Here is a 15912-nt window from a genome sequence, read left to right on the forward strand (position 1 = left end):
ACCTGGGCCTGAATGTTCCTTTATTTAGTCTCTTTAGGGCTGCACCTGCAGCATATGGAAGTTACCAGGCTAGGGGTTGAATCAGAGCTGCATCTGCGGTCTACACCACAGCCACAGCAACAATGGATCCTTAACCCACTGAGCAGGGCCAGGGATCAAACCCGTGTCCTCATGGATGCCAGTCAGGTTCGCTAACCACTGAGCCATGATGGGAACTCCTGGACCTACATTTTCAGCCCACGTGTAAACACTGTCCAGTCAGTACTTTTTTTTTGTCTTGTCTTTTCTGGGGCTGCACCAGCGGCATATGGAGGTTTCCAGGCTAGGGGTCTAATCAGAGCTGTAGCCACAGCCTAAGCCAGAGCCCCAGCAACGTCAGATCCGAGCCTCATTTGCCACCTACACCACAGCTCACGGCAATGCCAGATCCTTAACCTGCTGAGCAAGGCCAGGGGTCGAACCCACAACCTCATGGTTCCTAGTCAAATTCGTTAACCACTGCACCATGACGGGAACTCCCTCCAGTCGGCACTTTTACCACCACACTGCAGCACTCGAGGTGCCTCTGCCTGTTTTTCAGTTTCCATAGTGAACACTCAAGCCTAAGACGTGAAGGGAAAGGGCCTGCACTTGGGGAGCAGAAGTGGTTCTGGGCCCCCGGAGGCTCCTGCCTGTCTGTGGCGGGGCTGTGGTCACGGCGGCCTGGCACTGAGGCGGGCCTCTGGGAGGCCTCCCCTGCGGGTGTCCGTTCGCTGGGCCGTGACCGTTTCGGCACCTCTGTGGGCGGCGCAGGGCAGAGTCCTACCCCTGGCATCAGTTGTGTAGTTTTAAAAACTGAAAAGAACGGAGGTGACAGGAAGTGGGCGGGACGCAGTAGTGACCTGTTGTGGGCAGCTGGCCTCTGGGCAAGGCCAGCCCACTGGGCCCTCCCAGCAGGAGGAGAGCCTTTGTGCCGTGAGGCCAGGACGGGAAACGAACCTGGCACACCTGTGAGCGTGTCGGGCGGCAGGAAGGGCTCCCAAGAGCAGCCGTGCTCGGCCAGCAGCGGCTCCCTGCCCTGCGGACCACCACACCTGGGGGTGAGCTGCTGGTTCCCTGCTCGCGCACAGTCCTGGCCTGCGAGGCCGGCCTCTCCCACGCCTGGTGTTGAACCTTCCCGCGCAGTGACTGGCCTGGGGAAGGGAGGGGAGCTGAGTGACCCAGGCGCGCTGGCCCTGCAGACCAGGGCTGGCGAGCCACGGAGGCCATGTCCGAACCTGTCTGGAGGACCTGGGTTAGCCAGTTCACTGCCAGGGCCGGCGTTGTCCTCCCAAGCAGCTGGCACAGTATCTCATGTGACAAAGAACAGAAGGTGCGAGAGTCTAGGATTTCTGCGCAAGTCAAACCAACCTCGAGAACGAACCCCTCCTCCGGCCGCCGGCTCAGCGGTAGTGCCGCAGGTACACGAGCTTCTGGGGAAGGAACTTCTCCCTGCAGAGGGGACACTCCGCCTGGGGGAGGAGGGGTCACCGCCGTGTCAGCTGAGCCCCAGGCCCGCCCCCACCAGCATCTCCAATGATATTTTAGGGGTCGCTGCAAAACCTGAAGGCCTCAACCCCGGGGAGCAGAGCAGGGACAGCGACCTGGGACAGATGATGGCTATCCTGAGAGGCTCAGGAGTTTGAGGGAGTGAACCCCGTGTCCTCTGTCCACCCCTCAGGACCGGGTCCCTCTCACCCCTGGGAAGGGCCGGGCCCAGGGAGGCCCGCTCTGCTTGGCACCCCCTGCAGAGCGGCCTGGAACTGGGAAAACACCTGCGTGGGAACAGGCCGGCAGGGTCTAGGCCCAGGGGGTCCGGGGGGGGAAGGTGGGGTGGCACAGCCACTTGCTCTGGTCACTGGACTTGGTGGGCTTCACACCCATGGTGTCAAGGCTGTGCAGACAGCCCTTACTCTGAGCGGGCAGCCAGAGGCCTTTTGCAGTGGAGCCACGAGAGCCAGCCCGTCTGCTCCCGTGGAGCCTGGCCCCACACGTGGCCCCGCTCCCGCCCCTGCGGGAGGCCTGCCTCGGCATCCACCTTGGTGTCACTCCAGTGGGTGATGCACTCCCAGCAGAAGAGGTGGCCGCAGGGCGTAGCGGTGGCGTGTCTGCGCTCCTCCAGGCACAGCGTGCACAGGGACGCGGTGCTGACCACTCTCTCGTCCACATGGCTCCTGGTGGGGGAGGGATGGCGGGACAGAGCGGAGTCCCCAGCCTGCTCTGGGTGGGTGGCGATGCCAGGCACCCTGGGGTGCGCCCCCTGCCCACGTACCTGCGGTGGGACAGGCCGCGGTGCAGCTTCCACTCCTGCCGGGCGCGCTGCTTCTGCCGGGAGCCGTAGAGCTGCAGGCCCGTGGACAGTGCCAGGTGCAGCAGAGACAGCAGCCCCAGCAGCCTGTAGCCGGTGCGCACCCTGGGGTCCTCGGCAGGCGGGCGGCGCACGCGGAGCTGCCAAGGACGTGGAGGGACAGTCCCATGATCGGCTGCACAAAGCACCGACCGCCCCAGGGCCAGGCCTCCTGGCTGAATGAAGCCCTGGCCCACCCTCTGGCACAAGGGGGATGGAGAGGGACCACTGGCCTCTGGCTGCTCGGGGAGCAGGCACTCCTTGCTGGCTCTGAGTGCTGAGTGGTGGCCCCGCTGGTCCCCCGGGGAGCCGAGTGCTGAGTGAGGATGAGAGCCCGGGGGTCAGACTCTGCAGGTCACACTGGCTGCAGGGAGGACCGCAGGGTGAGGGGGACAGCCAGGCACCCAGACCTCGGAGGCAAACGAGCCCTGAGGAGCACACCCAGTGGACAGGCGCGGGCTCGGTGGGGCAGACACGGCTGCGTGGCCCCTGTCCAAGGAACAGAGCGAGGCACCACCCGGCCCCTCCTGCAGCCGAGGACACTGAGGCCACATCCTCGAGGGGGAGGGGCCTGCCCTGCACGTCCATCTCCTTCCCTCGGCTGGAAGTGGGGACAGTCAGGTCAGCCACACAGCTGGAGCCTGACACCCTGACTGGATGCACCCTGTGTCTGTTGCAGCAGCTCAGCAAACACCTCAACCAACAGAGCCGGCACAGCGAGGCCTGAGGCAGGGCGGGGCGCCTGCAGACCCTTGGGGAGGCCTTCAGGGTGAATCTGGAAGCAAGGGCGGCAGCTGAGACCCCGAAGGGAAGGGGCATCTGCAGGTAGAGGGTGGAGACCGGTGGGGATGCTGGCAGCAGGGTGGCCTCATGGTTGCTGTGGGGTCACCACCGGGGTCCCTATACCTGACTCTGGCGGGCAGCCTGGAAGGGGCGTGGGAGGCTGAGGCCTGGCACAGAGTTCAAGTGCAGGCTGCAGGCAGACAGACCAGCCCGACCTTCAGGGTTTATGGAAAGCAGACTTCCGTGGGCCTTTCGGCAAAATGGAGCCGACACAACCCATGTTTCCCATGGAAGGTTCTGGCTCCAGGCCTGTGACTGCTCGTGGACAGAGGCCCGGAAGAGCCAGCTCCCTGCTGACGAGCCAGAACCGAGCAGGTCCAGGCGGCACCAGTTACTTACATAAGTGATGCCAGTGAACCTCTTGGCCAGGTGGTAGAAGGCACCATGGATGTAGAACCAGGCAACGTGGAGCCGCCGGAGGCAGCCGAGGACCTGCCTGAGCACCCCTGCGGCCTGCAGGAGCGCCCTCTGCTGCTGCTCCGTCAGGGTGGCCGTCCGCCTGCGCACCCAGCGCCTCGGGGCTGACTGGCTGCGTGCAGCGGGCGCCAGGCTGCCCTGCGTGGGCCGGGTGCTGTCGCCGGCCACCTGCAGCTCGTGCTCCAAGTGGAGCAGGGCCTTGTCCAGCACGTAGGGCAGGACGGTGTGCAGAGCCACCAGGATCCCGCGGCGCAGCCTGGAGGGCACTCGGCTCTGGGACGGGTCCACCTGGACGACGCTGACGTACTCTTCCCCAAGGGTCTGGTAGCCTGTGGGGGATGGGGACCTGGCAGCGATCTCCTTCCCTCTACCACGGCCGCCCCTCCTCTAAAAGACGAGGCTCCCTCAGGGCGGGCCCCCGGGGCCATGAGTTCAGCCACAGACACACAGTCCCGGGGCCCGCATGACAGGACTCTCAGTTTCCAGGGGCCCTGGCCTGGGTTTGGGCCTGGCCTCTCATCCAGGGAAGGGGCTCTGCTTCCCTGAGGCCGGTCTGGGCCAGGGACACCAGGAAGCACCTCCAGAAGCTCCTTCCTTGGCTGGCAGCCCCTCTCCTGTCCTCTGGGTGTGTCGTGGGTCCTTCGGTCCCGCCTGGGGCTGCTACCTGCAAGTGTGGTGAGGCCGAAGTAGGCTACATCCGACACCAGCTCGAGCTCTCTCCTCCACTCCAGCCACTTCTTCGCACCTGAGAGAAGAGAGAGCCTGTTACCGAGGGCCGGGGGGTGAGGCGGTGCGCTGGTGAGGATTAGAAACAGCCCTCTCTCCCGCTGCCAGGGCCCCGCCCAGTCCCCGCTCCAATGGCTGAGACTGGTCTAAACCACACTCTGTTCTCTCCCTGGCCTTCTGTGCCGTCCACTCTGCTCCACCCACACCTGCCTCACCTGGGCCGCTGAGTGTCCTGAGAACCTACCCACCAACAGCCCTCTCCCCCTCCAGGACCCACCTGGGCAACTGTTCCAGAGCCCAGAAGGGCCACAAGGACAGATGGGGTAGTACAGTGACCAGAAGCTCAAGCTGAGCCCACCGTCCAGCATCAAATCCTAGCTCCCCACAACAATGGCAGTGACCTCAGGCAAGTTACAACATTTCCCTGTCAGTAACAGGTCCTAACTTCCAGGGACGTGTTCAGAATAAAAGAAGTTAATGCTCTGAAGCACAGAGAACAGGGTCTGACACAAAGTAAGGCAAAAAATTAGCAAAAATAAATACACAAGTGGGTGCCTCCCTGCTGACGGCCACCCAAGTCCCGAATCTACGGTCCGGCCTCGCCTCGGCTGTTCCGAGTAGAAGCCCAGCTGTGGGCCAGAATCCACCCCAGGCTCTCGTCCGTCCACTAGGCTCCACTGCCGCTGCTCAACGGGGGCCTTCGTGTGTCCCCAGAGCCGTGGACGCTCCCACAGCTGGCGCCTGACCCCCACCCCGCCCCCCGCAGCCGGGGGCGAAGCCCGAGGCGCTCGCTTCTTCCTGCAGCTCAGGTCTCAGCGCGGCGCGCAGGGCCTGGCCGAGCCCGCGGTGGCCGAGCCGACGGGTTTGGGGCTCGTCCGCCCGCCTGGCCCCCCAGCCTGGCGCCCAGGACCACCCGCGGGCCCCCCCGGAGGCCTCACCCGCCAGGCTGTGCAGGGCGTCGCCCGCCGCACTCCGCAGCCCGCCGCGGTAGTAGTCGTCCTTCTGCGCCGCACGGACCACCTCTGGGGGGCTGGCGGCCGTGAGAGCCATCGCGGAGTCGAAGGGACCTGCGGCCTCGGCGACACGGAGACGGCCACGCCCACGTGGCGGCGCCGGATGACGGCCGGGGCTCCGGCTCGGCATGGCGCGCGGCACAGACCTTGTGCGTCACAGCGCGGGGGGCGGGGCCGAGCCGTCGGGGCGGGGCGGGGCGGGGCGGGGCGGGGCGGGGCGGGGCGGGGCGGGGCGGGGCGGGGCGGGGCGGGGCGGGGCGGGACGGCAGAGGCCAAAGCCGAGCCGGCCCGGCTCCGTGCTGGGTGGGCTCCGTGCGGGGCGATCGCGGCCCCGGGGAGGGCAGGCGCAGAGCAGGAGGGGCGGATAAGCGGGGAATGGGGGCGAGGGGCCATGGGGACAGCCCTCAGGTACTGCGAGGAACGTCAGAGCCGGCGCGGGTGCCCTCCCCGGTGCGGAGACGGTCGTCCGCTCTCTGGGGCAGGAAGTGAGGAGGGCGTTGCTCCCTCTCCTTGCAGTGCCCTCCGCGGGGTGCTGGCATCCCTTGTGCTCTAATCCCTGCGACCGCCCCCCGCGGGCTGGCGGAATAGGATCTGGGGCCCAGGGCGGGGCCAGGAGTACAGATTCTTGAACTACGGTGTTTATACTGGTGGCCCCCCAGGCCCCACAAGTGCAGACCCCTGACCTCTCTGAGCTGCTCTCAGAAGTGGGACCGAGGGAGACTTGGGGGGCTTGGGAGGCCATGCATTAGGGGGGACAGAGGTAGGAGAGCCTAGCACCTGGGCACAGGCACAGCTGGATTTGAGCTGCAAGGAGGACCCAGGGAGGGACCCCGGGGGAGGACAGTGGGAGGAAGAAGTGGGGCACCCTGAGGGCTCTGGGCCTGGAGCAGGTCACAACATCTGCATCTGTGCCCCAGACCAGAGGGGTCCCAGTGAAAAAGGGCCCCTTCCTGTGGGCACCGAGGGGGGGCTGTGGGACCAGCAGGAGAGAAAAAATGCAGGTCAACCTAGGGGGTGGGGGTGTCACCAGCAGTGACTTTGGCCAGCAGGCCGTGGCTTGAGACAGGCTGCAGCTCTTGGCTTCACTTCTGCTCCTGTATCCCGGCATCAGCTGTGGGTACGTGCCCAGGCTGGTGCAGCTCAACCCCCTGGAATCCAGCTGTGGGCACAGTCTAGAGCTTATCGGGGCCCCACAGCTGTAGGCAGCTCTTAGAGGGAAGGGGCAGGAGCTGGATGGTCCCACAGTCCTTCCTGCTACTGAAGAACCCCTGTCCCTTCGGAGTGGCACCCCTGCCTGTGGGTACACCCTGTTTCCTGAATGCAGAGGCTGCCTGCTCCTTTGGCTTCCAGCCTGGGGTGGACAGACTCACAAGCGGGGCCTGGGGGAGACACTGATGCCTCAGAAATTTCTGGTCAGTCCTCACCCAACAGGCTGAAACACGCTGCTCCTTCCTGACCCGAGACGCCCTGGCCTGTGTCCACCGGCACCAAGTTGGAGCTGGAGTATTTTTTATTTTTTATTTTTATTTGTTGGTCTTTTTTAGGTCTACGCTTGTGGCATATGGAAATTCCTAGGCTAGGGATCTACTTGGAGCTACAGGTGCCGGCCTACACCACAGCTCACGTGACACGGGATCTGAGCTGTGTCTGTGACCTACACCACAGCTCACAGCAACGCCTGATCCTTCACCCATGGAGCAAGACCAGGGATCAAACCCGCATCCTCATGGATACTAGTTGGCTTCGTTACCGCTGGGCCACGATGCAAACTCCCTGGAGGAGGTTTTGTCCCCTTTCTCAAGATCACCAGCTGGCTCCTTCAGGAAGCCTGAGGGGTGGGCACTTCCCTGGGCACCGCGCCCCACTGGCTGGTCCCAGCTCCCTGCCCAGGACAGCATCCCCCCCTGTCTTCTCACTGGCACACTCACCGGGCTGGGTGAGGCCGTAAGTGTTACCGAGTGTCTGTTCTCAGGGACATGGGGCCTGGGATCCAGCTGGGTTCAGACCTCCTCAGTTTCCTGGTTGGTGCTGTGGGGGGCTTGCTGTTTGGGGTTGCCCCCAGGTCCCCAGGGCCCCCAGGAAGATGACTTGGGTTTAGGATCAAATTCAAGAATGGCCAGCAGGTGGCGCCATTGGCCCATCTGCTCCAGCAGGTCAGCGGGTAGAGTTTCACCCTGAGAGTGAATCTGGATCAGAACCAAAGGAGAACGCGGTGGGCAGCCTGGTGGGCAAGCCGGTGGCCAGCTGGCCAGCTGGTCTGGGTTGCTCTGCTGGGAGGCCTTGCTTGGGCGGCTGCCGTGGGGTCCGGCCTGGCCCACGGAAGGCAGGGCAGGATGGGTGGGCTCTAGGCCTCTGACGCCAGCCAAGGCGGTCTCACCCTATGAGCCTCCCCGCGAGTCTCCAGGGCTCAGGGTTTCCATGGCTGCCAGACATGGGGCTGTGTGCACCCTTGCCCTAGGGGGGGGCAGGGCACAGAGCTCCCGCAGAACCCTCCCTGGACCCCCGGGTTCCTCGACCTGTCCTAAGAGGGGAAGCATGTGCCTCTCATCGTCCAGGGGTGGCAGAGGGGCGGGGGGACATGGGAAAGCGGCACCAGCCTTGCTGCCATCCCTGACTGGGTAGGCTCCTCGGGGGTGCTGAGCAGAGGTGGGCCCTGCTGTCCTTTGAGGGGGTGCCTCCTGTCGGAGGTGGGGATGCGTTGTGGGCAGCTCCAGCTCTGGCCCCAGGTGTGGGTCTGGGGTGGCTTCTTTCCTCCGTCCCCTGCAGCCCCAGCCTGGGTGGGTGTGGGGCTGGGAAAGAGCCCGCTGCCCTGCCCTGACCCCAATGACCATCAGGGCAGAGAGACTCCCTTGGGACAAACCCCGAGAACATTCCTCCAGCCGGTGGTGGTGGTGGTGGTGGTGGCGGCGGCAGCCACGAGTCTGGTCCCTGGAGGTGCTCAGGGTGGAAGTGCGGTGGGCACAGGGCGGGCTCAGGATGTGAGAATTAACATGTGTCTTTTCTATCAAAGGACGTCTTCCTGCTTTCCTGAGACACCCGCCTCACTGCCCTCTTCAATTTGTAATTTTTTTGTTCTTTTTGTCTTTTTGCCATTTCTTGGGCCGCTCCCGTGGCATATGGAGGTTCCCAGGCTGGGGGTTTAATCGGAGCTGCAGCCGCCAGCCTCTACCACAGCCACAGCAACATCAGTCCCGAGCCGCATCTGTGACCTACACCACAGCTCACGGCCACGCCAGATCTTTAACCCACCGAGCGAGGCCAGGGATCAAACCTGCAACCTGGTTCCCAGTCGGATTTGTTAACCACTGAGTCATGACGGGAACTCCCGCAGGGATCAAACCTGCAACCTGGTTCCCAGTCGGATTTGTTAACCACTGAGTCATGACGGGAACTCCCGCAGTAACCGTTTGTTTCAAGTTAGCCAACCAAGAAGAATGTGCGCCCTGACCTGACCCATGGGAAGGGGCAGGTCCATCACCTGCAATCGGGATAAATGGGGGCTCTTCCCGCTTTCGCATGCGCTTTTGGAGCGCCCGTGCCCTTCTGCCGAAGTCAAGAGCCTTGTCGACGTCTCCCCATGTTCACGTGTCTCGTTGTCCAACACTGACGATCTGAGCCGGAGTCACTTTTCCCCGACAAGGATGAGGGTGCCTGGACTAGGAGGCGAGTTACCACCATAGGTGGGTGGCACCCCCAGAACTGAGCTGGGGCTCCCACAACCCCTCGGGCGGAGGCCTCCCCCAGTGTGGGGGCCGCTGGCGGGGGAGGCCCTGCTTCGGGACCTGCCGTGGTGTCCTGTCCATGACTCGTTAGCTGGGGTCAGGTCAAGGGCTGCCTGGGGACTGGACTGGCCTAGGAAGTGATGGTACGAGGTTGCAGGGCACCAGCAGCTGGCTAGGAACCCTGCCTGTGGCAAGGGCTAGCGTGTCCCTATTGCTGGCCTGGGACGGAGAGGCCCGTGTCCTGGCCCAATGGTGTGTCTGACAGGAGCACAGCTGGCCCAGGGCTCTGGGGCCACCGTCAGGGCTTCAAGGAGCAGGACACAGGAATCGAGCCCAAGGGGCCCGGCAGGGAAGGGGCACCACCCCTAGGGCAGAGCTGAGGGTCAAAGTTCAGAGGGGCCAGGACACGGACCCGCTCCGGAGGTGGGGAAGGGACAGGGGTCTGGCCTGTGGCCCTGGCCTGGGAGGGGCCTCGGGGCAGAGGCTGGGGGCAGGTGTTGCCTCGGCCCTGTCCCTGGACCAGACTGTAGGGCGTGCCACAGAGGGGGGCTTGTTACCATACAGCTCCTCCTGGGGTGGGGGGCCCTGGGTCCAGTGTGTGCCCTCTTTAGTCAGGCAGCAGCCTTTCCCCCAGTTCATTGGAGGCTCTGGGGGACGGAGGACACGGGTTGTCGCCCCAGGTCTGCAGACGCCGCGAGGGCCGGTGGGTCCCTGGGTTGGTCTGGAATTCGGGTGGGCAGCGCAGGACGCTCCGTGGGTCCGCCGCGGCAGAGCAGGGCAGCAAGGTGGGTGGGCGACGGCTGCCGTGGCCTTGGGTGGGCATTTCCCTTCCTGGAGCTGGTGGCTCCGTCTGTTGTCTTGGTTTATTACCTGTGCTCACAGTCTCAGCAGGGCTGTCCCACTCCCCCCCACCCCCGGGCCTGGAGAACCCTCCCCACAGGAGCCCCCCACCCTGGGCCCATTGGGGGTCACGGGCTCCTAGCCCTGCCCCCAGGCTCCCACTTCAGGCAGAGGACCCCACCCCAATGCCCGGCTGCTGGCATCCTCTTTGCCCTGGCTGTGCACCTGCGACCTCAGTGACCTGAGCCCTCCTGTCCTGTTGCACCACAAACACGACTTCTCCAAGGTCCCCTCCTCCACTCTCTGCCACCCCTGGGAATTGCTCTTGTTGGGGTCCCAGCAGCCCCTGAGGCCGGGCCTCCCAGGTCTGTGGTCCTGGCCACCCTCATGGTCCCCAGGATGGGGTCGGCAGGGGTCACCCAGGGGTGGCTCGTCCTGCTGTCTGTCCTCTGTCTGCCCTTGAGTTTGCTGCTGAGTCTGGAGGGGTAACAACACCCTGGAGAAAATGGGGGGGCAGCTGGAGGCGGGCAGGGGGGCTGTCTCCCGCCTCTCCTGGGATGTGAGGACAGTGAGGGAGAAACAGCTTGGAAGATGGCTGGGGCTTGTGACTGGGGAAGCTGGACGGGACAGGGGCCTCCACCGGGCCTTTGTGCTGGCTGCCCCTCTCCCTGAGGCCTCTCTTGCAAACGGCTCCTGCTCACAGAAGCCTGAGCTCAACCAGGCCCCTCTGGGCCCCTGGCACCTGCCAGATCCAGCCGCGTCTGCCTGCCTGCCAGCCTGCGGATTACTGCGGGCTGAGGGTGGGTGCAGGGACCCTCGGCCGCCCTGGGTCTCTGGTCATTGGTCAGGAGCTCAGCGAGAGCTGCGTTAAGGACACGGGGATGCCCTGTGTCACCCCCCGAGCCTGAGCCTGAGCCTGAGCCTCCACTCACCTCTTGGGCTCAGCAGACCCGCCTCCTCTCCAAAGGCCAGGGAGCTGCTGTGGCTGGGGGCCTTCAGGCGGGGCCTCTGCCTTCCCTCCTCCGGCCCTTCCTCTGGTCCTGGGGGCGTCTGATCCCATCGAGCCCCTGCACCGTGATGTGACGTGCAGACTGAGCTTGCTGCGCTTGTCAAGATTCCCACTTGAGTGGGGGGACGGGGCCTGTTGGGGCCCAGGTGACATGCTTTGGTGGAGAGGGTGAGGTTCCGGGGGGACAGAGGGCCGGGATCTGCCCGTAGAGGTGGGGGCCCCCAGGGCCCATCTCTCTCCAAGGGATGCGCTCCCGGACCAAGGGTGAGGAAGGGCCCCGGGGCAGGAAGACACAGACGGGCCCGTGGCGGCCTGCCAGCTGGTGACTCCGTGCCCGCCATCTCCTGCTGGGGAGGGGTCTCCTTGCACCTGCTTTACAGACCAGGAGACCGAGGCCCAGAGGGAGTTTTCCGGCCACGCAGAGGCAGCCTTCAAACCAGGTCCGGATCTGGAGACCCCCACTTCCATAGCAATGTCTTCTACAGGCTTGGGGCGCAGAGGGCTCCGGGGACCACTGCCCGCCACATCCCAGCCTGGGTCTGGACGGCCCCGGGCAGACTGACTGATTGTGTTCGCCCGCCCTGGCCCCCCCCTTGGGACACATCCTGAGACATGTTCAGTGTGCACCTTGGGTTTTAGGTACTTTTCAGAATGCGTTTTGTTTTGTTACAATGGCCTTTAAAAATTTTTTTTAGGCTTTTTAAAAGGTTACACTCTATTTACAGTTATTACAAAATATTGGCTCCATGGAGTTCCCCTGTGGCACAGCAGATTAAGGATCCAGCACAGTCACCTCAGCAGCTCTGGCCACATCGGTGGTGGGGGTTTATCTTTGGCCCAGGAACTTCCGTGTTTTGCAGACGTGGCCAAAAATATACATGTTGTGTACGTATTGGCTGGCGTCCTCACGTTGCACAAGACACCCTTGAGCCTCTCCTATAGCCAAGTTCGTACCTCGCCCTCCCCACCCCCGTGAGATGGTCTCCCGCAGTTTGTTCCCTACGTCTGTGAATCTGCTTCTTTTCTGTTACATCCACCGGTCTGTTGTGTGTTCTAGATTCCACATGTAAGTGATATTGTACAGTTTTTGTTTCTCTGTCAGATTTGTTTCACTGAGCACAATGTCCTCCACCTCCACCCACGGTGTCACAAATGGCAGAATTTCATTCTTTTTTATGGCTGAATAATATTCCACAGTGTACAGGTATCACGTCTTCTTTATCTATTCCTCTGTCGATGGACACTTAGGTGGCTTCCACACTTTCTTTTCGTTTCTTGGCCACACCCACGGTGTGTGGAAGTTCCTGGGCCAGGAATCGAACCCTCGCCACAGCAGTGGCAATGCCAGGTCCTTAACCCACTCTGCTACCAGGGAACTCTGACATTTCCCTGCACTGTGAAGGCTGCGGCCACATCCATGGCCATCGGGGACTCCGTGACCTTGACACCCACTGCTGTGGTTTCGCTTGGGAAAGACCTTCATGTGTGCGTGATTTTGGACGTTGTCCTGGTCTGCATTTCATTCTCTCGCTTTATCGTCACCACCTGTCTCACGAGAAAAAGCCTTTCACGTGTGGAAGCTGTTGAACGCGCAGTGTGGGTCCAAGTTCTCCCAGTGCTTGTGTTCACTTAAGTGGTGGTTGTTCTCGCTAGTGACAGAGCCTGTCATTTCATTTATTTTCTTTCAAAGGGGCAGGCTCATCTCATGTGGTTTTGAGGAAACAGCCACCAGCTGGATGCACTGGTGTGGCACAGCCACTTTGCCCACTGTCCCCTTGGGTGGGACAAGTGTGCGGGCTGCGGCCGTGTCAGCAGCGGCAGCTCTGCGTGGACCTAGGAGCCTTTCCGCATCAGCGGGAGCAGAAACTAGAAAGATGCACATCCAGTGCCGCGGTTTGATCAGATGCATCCTTCTTGCTGCTGTGTCAGGGACATCCTTGGGGGGCTGGCCTCTTGTTTAATCCTGAGCGCTTGGTGATGGGGGGCATCGGCATGGGCCCCCCCGTAGCCTTGGAGCCACTGCCGCGATCCGTGCCGAGTGTGACTCGCCGTGGTGCAAGTGTCAGTGTGGGGGAGGAGGGGACCATTGCGAGCGTAGGTCCCATCTCATGGGCCCCTGGAAGGTTCTGGGCCCGCGCTCTGGCAGGTGTGTCCGGGCATGGCTCCTGGACTCCCGCTGGAGCAGGAAGCCATGGTGTCTGTAGGTCACACTTTGAGAAGCAGTGCTCTGTGACATGGCCTCGATCATCCACCCTTATTTTTTTTTTTGTCTTTTTAGGGCTGCACCTGCTGCATTTGGAGGTTCTCAGGCCGGGGGTTGAAGCAGAGCTGCAGCTGTCTGCTGACACCACAGCCACAGCAATGCAGGATCTGAGCCGCGTCTGCGACCTATACCACAGCTCCCGGCAATGCTGGATCCTCAACCCACTGAGCGGGGCCAGAGGTCGAGCCTGCCTCCCCATGGACGAGGGGCACTGCAGGTGTCGGAACAGAAGCTGTAGCCAGGGGTTCAGGGATACCCGGGCCCTCTGTGAAGATATCAGCCACAAGGGTGGGTGGGCTGGCAGCCACGGCCCCTTGGGGGCTGCGAGGCGGGGGGCCTGCACTTTGTGGAGGCGGGTCTGCTGGTCTGAGTGTGGACATTGCACCCTGGGCACCTGGGCTCAGCCTGGTCCACCTTCTGGCCCTTCTGGGTCTGTGCCAAGTGTCCTGATTAAGGGGGCTGGCTTCTGGGGGCTGGTATCTATGGACCTCTCCGCCCTGTCCCCCCACCCGTGTGGCCCAGCCTGGCTCTGAATGACGTCATTGTGACTGCTCGCCTTGGGCAGCGGCCAGTTCCCAGGGCGTGATGGTGGCTCCCGAGCAGAGGCCGGAGGCCTGAGTTGGGAGGGGCCCCCTCCTTAGCCTGGGGTCTGGGCAGCAAGAGGAGGAGCAGCTGAGCTGGGGAGCAGCTCACAGTGTCATCAGCTCTGGCTGCTCTGACTCTCAGCCCCCTCCCCATGGGGACGCCAACCCTGCTCCAGACGCCCCCTCTTACTGGCCTCAGAAGTTATAGGTGCCAGCCTGGCTGGAAGTGAGGCCTCTGTCAGAGGCCCTGGCATGGCTTGGGCGCGGGGATGGGCGGCGAGGGGCTCACGGGCACCTGCGCTGCCAGGGGGCTCAGCTCGCCAATGGCTGACCTCATGGTCCTCCACGGCCTCGCCTCGGCTTGCAGTGGGTGCTGTTGCCTAATTAGGTTCGACTGTGCCAGCCTAGCCGGAGCCCCACGCCCGGCCCGCGCTCTGGCAGGCGTGTCTGGGCATGGCTCCTGGACTCCCGCTGGAGCAGGAAGCCGTGGTGCCTGCTCAGGAACCCAGCAGCAGCCCGCACGGCAGCCGGAGCTGGCGCTGGCCTCTCGGGCTGTGTGGCCCAGGGCCTGTGGTGGGGTCCCACCGTCTCAGGGACCATCTTGCAGGTGAGCCTGGGGGCTGGGCAGCTGGGAGGGCGCCAGGACGGGAGGTGGGCCTGTGAAACGCTGCACAGGCCCAGCTGGGCTTGGGGGGTGAGGCCTCTGGGGGCCCTGGGCCTTTGGGAGAATGCCTGGCCGGCCTCTTCCAGGTCTGCTCCTGACCCCAGAGGGGGTGGGCCGAGGGGGCACTTGGGGGCTGAGGCCACCGGGGCCTCTTCTTGGAGCCTGAGCTGGAGAAGGGCCATGAGGTGGGGTTGCTCTGAGGGCCCGGGGGAGGGGCGCTGTCTGCCTGCCCCCAGTGGTTTCTCCTGCTAGGCAGAGCCTGACTTGGGTTCTGGATGGCCTGGTATCCTGGTGTCCATTGAAGGTCAGGCCCAAAGCTGTCCTGGACGCATCAGAAGGGCTCCAGAGCCCAGCGGCCAAGGCCTATCGCCCGGCTTCTGTGGCCTCTGTGGCCCCCAGGGAGGAGGCTCAGAGGAGGGAGTGGGCCGGAGGCTGTGTCTGAAGGAGCCGGCCGGGGGCGGAGGAGCTGGATGGACAGGAGGAGGTGGAAAGAGGGCCCAGGCAGGAGAGGGGCCGAGCAGAGGCCGGGGTGGGACTGAGCCCATGAGAGCGGGGAGGCCATGGGAGGCCGGGTGGGGCCTGGGGCCCCTTGGGGGTGGTGAGAGTTCAGGGCCTAGAGCCCAGACAGCTAAGGGGCACATGGTACCCGGGATGCCAGCATGGCCTTGCCCCACTGCTGGACCAAGTGGTGGCTGGAAGGGCCTGAGACATCACAGTGACAGTGCAATGGGAGGGCTGGACAAAGGCGAGGCCCCTCCCCCTCGCCCCATGCCCTGGGCTCCTCCCGTGGCCCCTGGAGGTGCAGCATGGCCCAGGCTGGCCGGAGGCTCCAGGCGGGTTTGGTTGGCCTTTGAACTTCATCAGGCTATGGAACATGGGCCAGCACCCAGAAACAGACAACGCTTTAGCGACGAAGCCGTTAATACGGTCACCGGCTCTCTGGTGTCACCTGCCCCTCCCCCACAGCTCCTGTCCCTGGTGAGAGGCTGCCTGTGGCCTTCCGGCCACCCTTCGGTCCTTCCTGCCCCTCTCTGGGCCGCTGCCTCGGAGGCTGCCTCTTTCCAGGGGGGCGGGGCCAGGCTGCCAAGCAGTATCCTGCACCCAGCCCTGGCCGGAGCCTGGATGGCTGGATGGGCCTCACCCACCAGCCCCGCGGCCCCCGCCCTCTCTAGGTCGGATGGGGGGCAGGCCAGGCTCCAGCACAGTGGGGACACTGGGCCTGGGACGAGACCTCAGAGTGGCCACTTCCTGCCTCCCACAGGTGGCCGGCCCTAGCTGGTCATCCAGGCCCGTCCCACCTCCTGCCAGCCGCCCCCACAGCCCAGAGCCCTCTGTCCCTCCACGATGGCGCCCTCGCCAGAGGACCCAGGCCCCGACCTGGAGAGCAGACGGCCTTTCCTGAGCATCAACATTCTGCCTGTGGGTGAGTGAGGCCTCGGGCTGACGGCAGCGCAGGTCCGGGTTCA

The 15912-nt window shown here is 63.9% G+C and overlaps 2 protein-coding genes across 8 annotated transcripts in view; one reads left to right on the forward strand and one right to left on the reverse strand.

The window, feature by feature from the left end:
* Positions 1-450: 450 nt before the first annotated feature.
* PEX10 (peroxisomal biogenesis factor 10) lies at positions 451-5499 on the reverse strand. 6 transcript variants are annotated; one of them, XM_047791157.1, is made up of 7 exons: positions 5290-5497; positions 4290-4370; positions 3548-3954; positions 2291-2466; positions 2057-2192; positions 1390-1490; positions 451-1172 (listed from the first exon to the last, which is right to left on the reverse strand). In XM_047791157.1, the coding sequence occupies exons 1-6, from the start codon at positions 5492-5494 to the stop codon at positions 1422-1424; spliced, it is 1074 nt and encodes a 357-aa protein (XP_047647113.1). In that variant the 5' UTR covers positions 5495-5497; the 3' UTR covers positions 451-1172; positions 1390-1421. The 6 variants fall into 6 exon arrangements, 4 of the variants coding, with proteins under 4 accessions (XP_047647113.1, XP_047647114.1, XP_047647112.1 ...); XR_007136418.1 differs by having other exon boundaries at positions 1257-2192; positions 5290-5499; XR_007136417.1 differs by having other exon boundaries at positions 451-834; positions 979-2192; positions 5290-5499.
* An 8743-nt stretch (positions 5500-14242) lies between these two features.
* PLCH2 (phospholipase C eta 2) overlaps positions 14243-15912 on the forward strand; it is a 65565-nt gene continuing 63895 nt past the window's right edge. For both annotated transcript variants that reach the window (XM_047791159.1, XM_047791160.1), the window contains exons 1-2: positions 14243-14389; positions 15708-15869. In XM_047791159.1, the coding sequence (XP_047647115.1) occupies positions 15791-15869 (79 nt within the window). In that variant the 5' untranslated portion in view covers positions 14243-14389; positions 15708-15790. The remainder of the gene's footprint in view (positions 14390-15707; positions 15870-15912) is intronic.

This window comes from Phacochoerus africanus, chromosome 8, assembly GCF_016906955.1.
Source record: "Phacochoerus africanus isolate WHEZ1 chromosome 8, ROS_Pafr_v1, whole genome shotgun sequence".
NCBI classification, from domain to species: Eukaryota; Metazoa; Chordata; class Mammalia; order Artiodactyla; family Suidae; genus Phacochoerus; species Phacochoerus africanus.

Bases quoted from the DNA above. Each gene is read 5' to 3' on its own strand.
- PEX10 (XM_047791158.1), bottom strand. From the start codon at position 5,494: ATGCCGAGCCGGAGCCCCGGCCGTCATCCGGCGCCGCCACGTGGGCGT. The intron at 3,955-4,289 runs GTAGCAGCCCCA...CATCCCCCACAG, and splicing joins CGGCCTCACCACACTTGCAG to GCTACCAGACCCTTGGGGAA. The intron at 2,554-3,547 runs GTAAGTAACTGG...AGGGTGGGCCAG, and splicing joins GGTTCACTGGCATCACTTAT to GGCTTCATTCAGCCAGGAGG.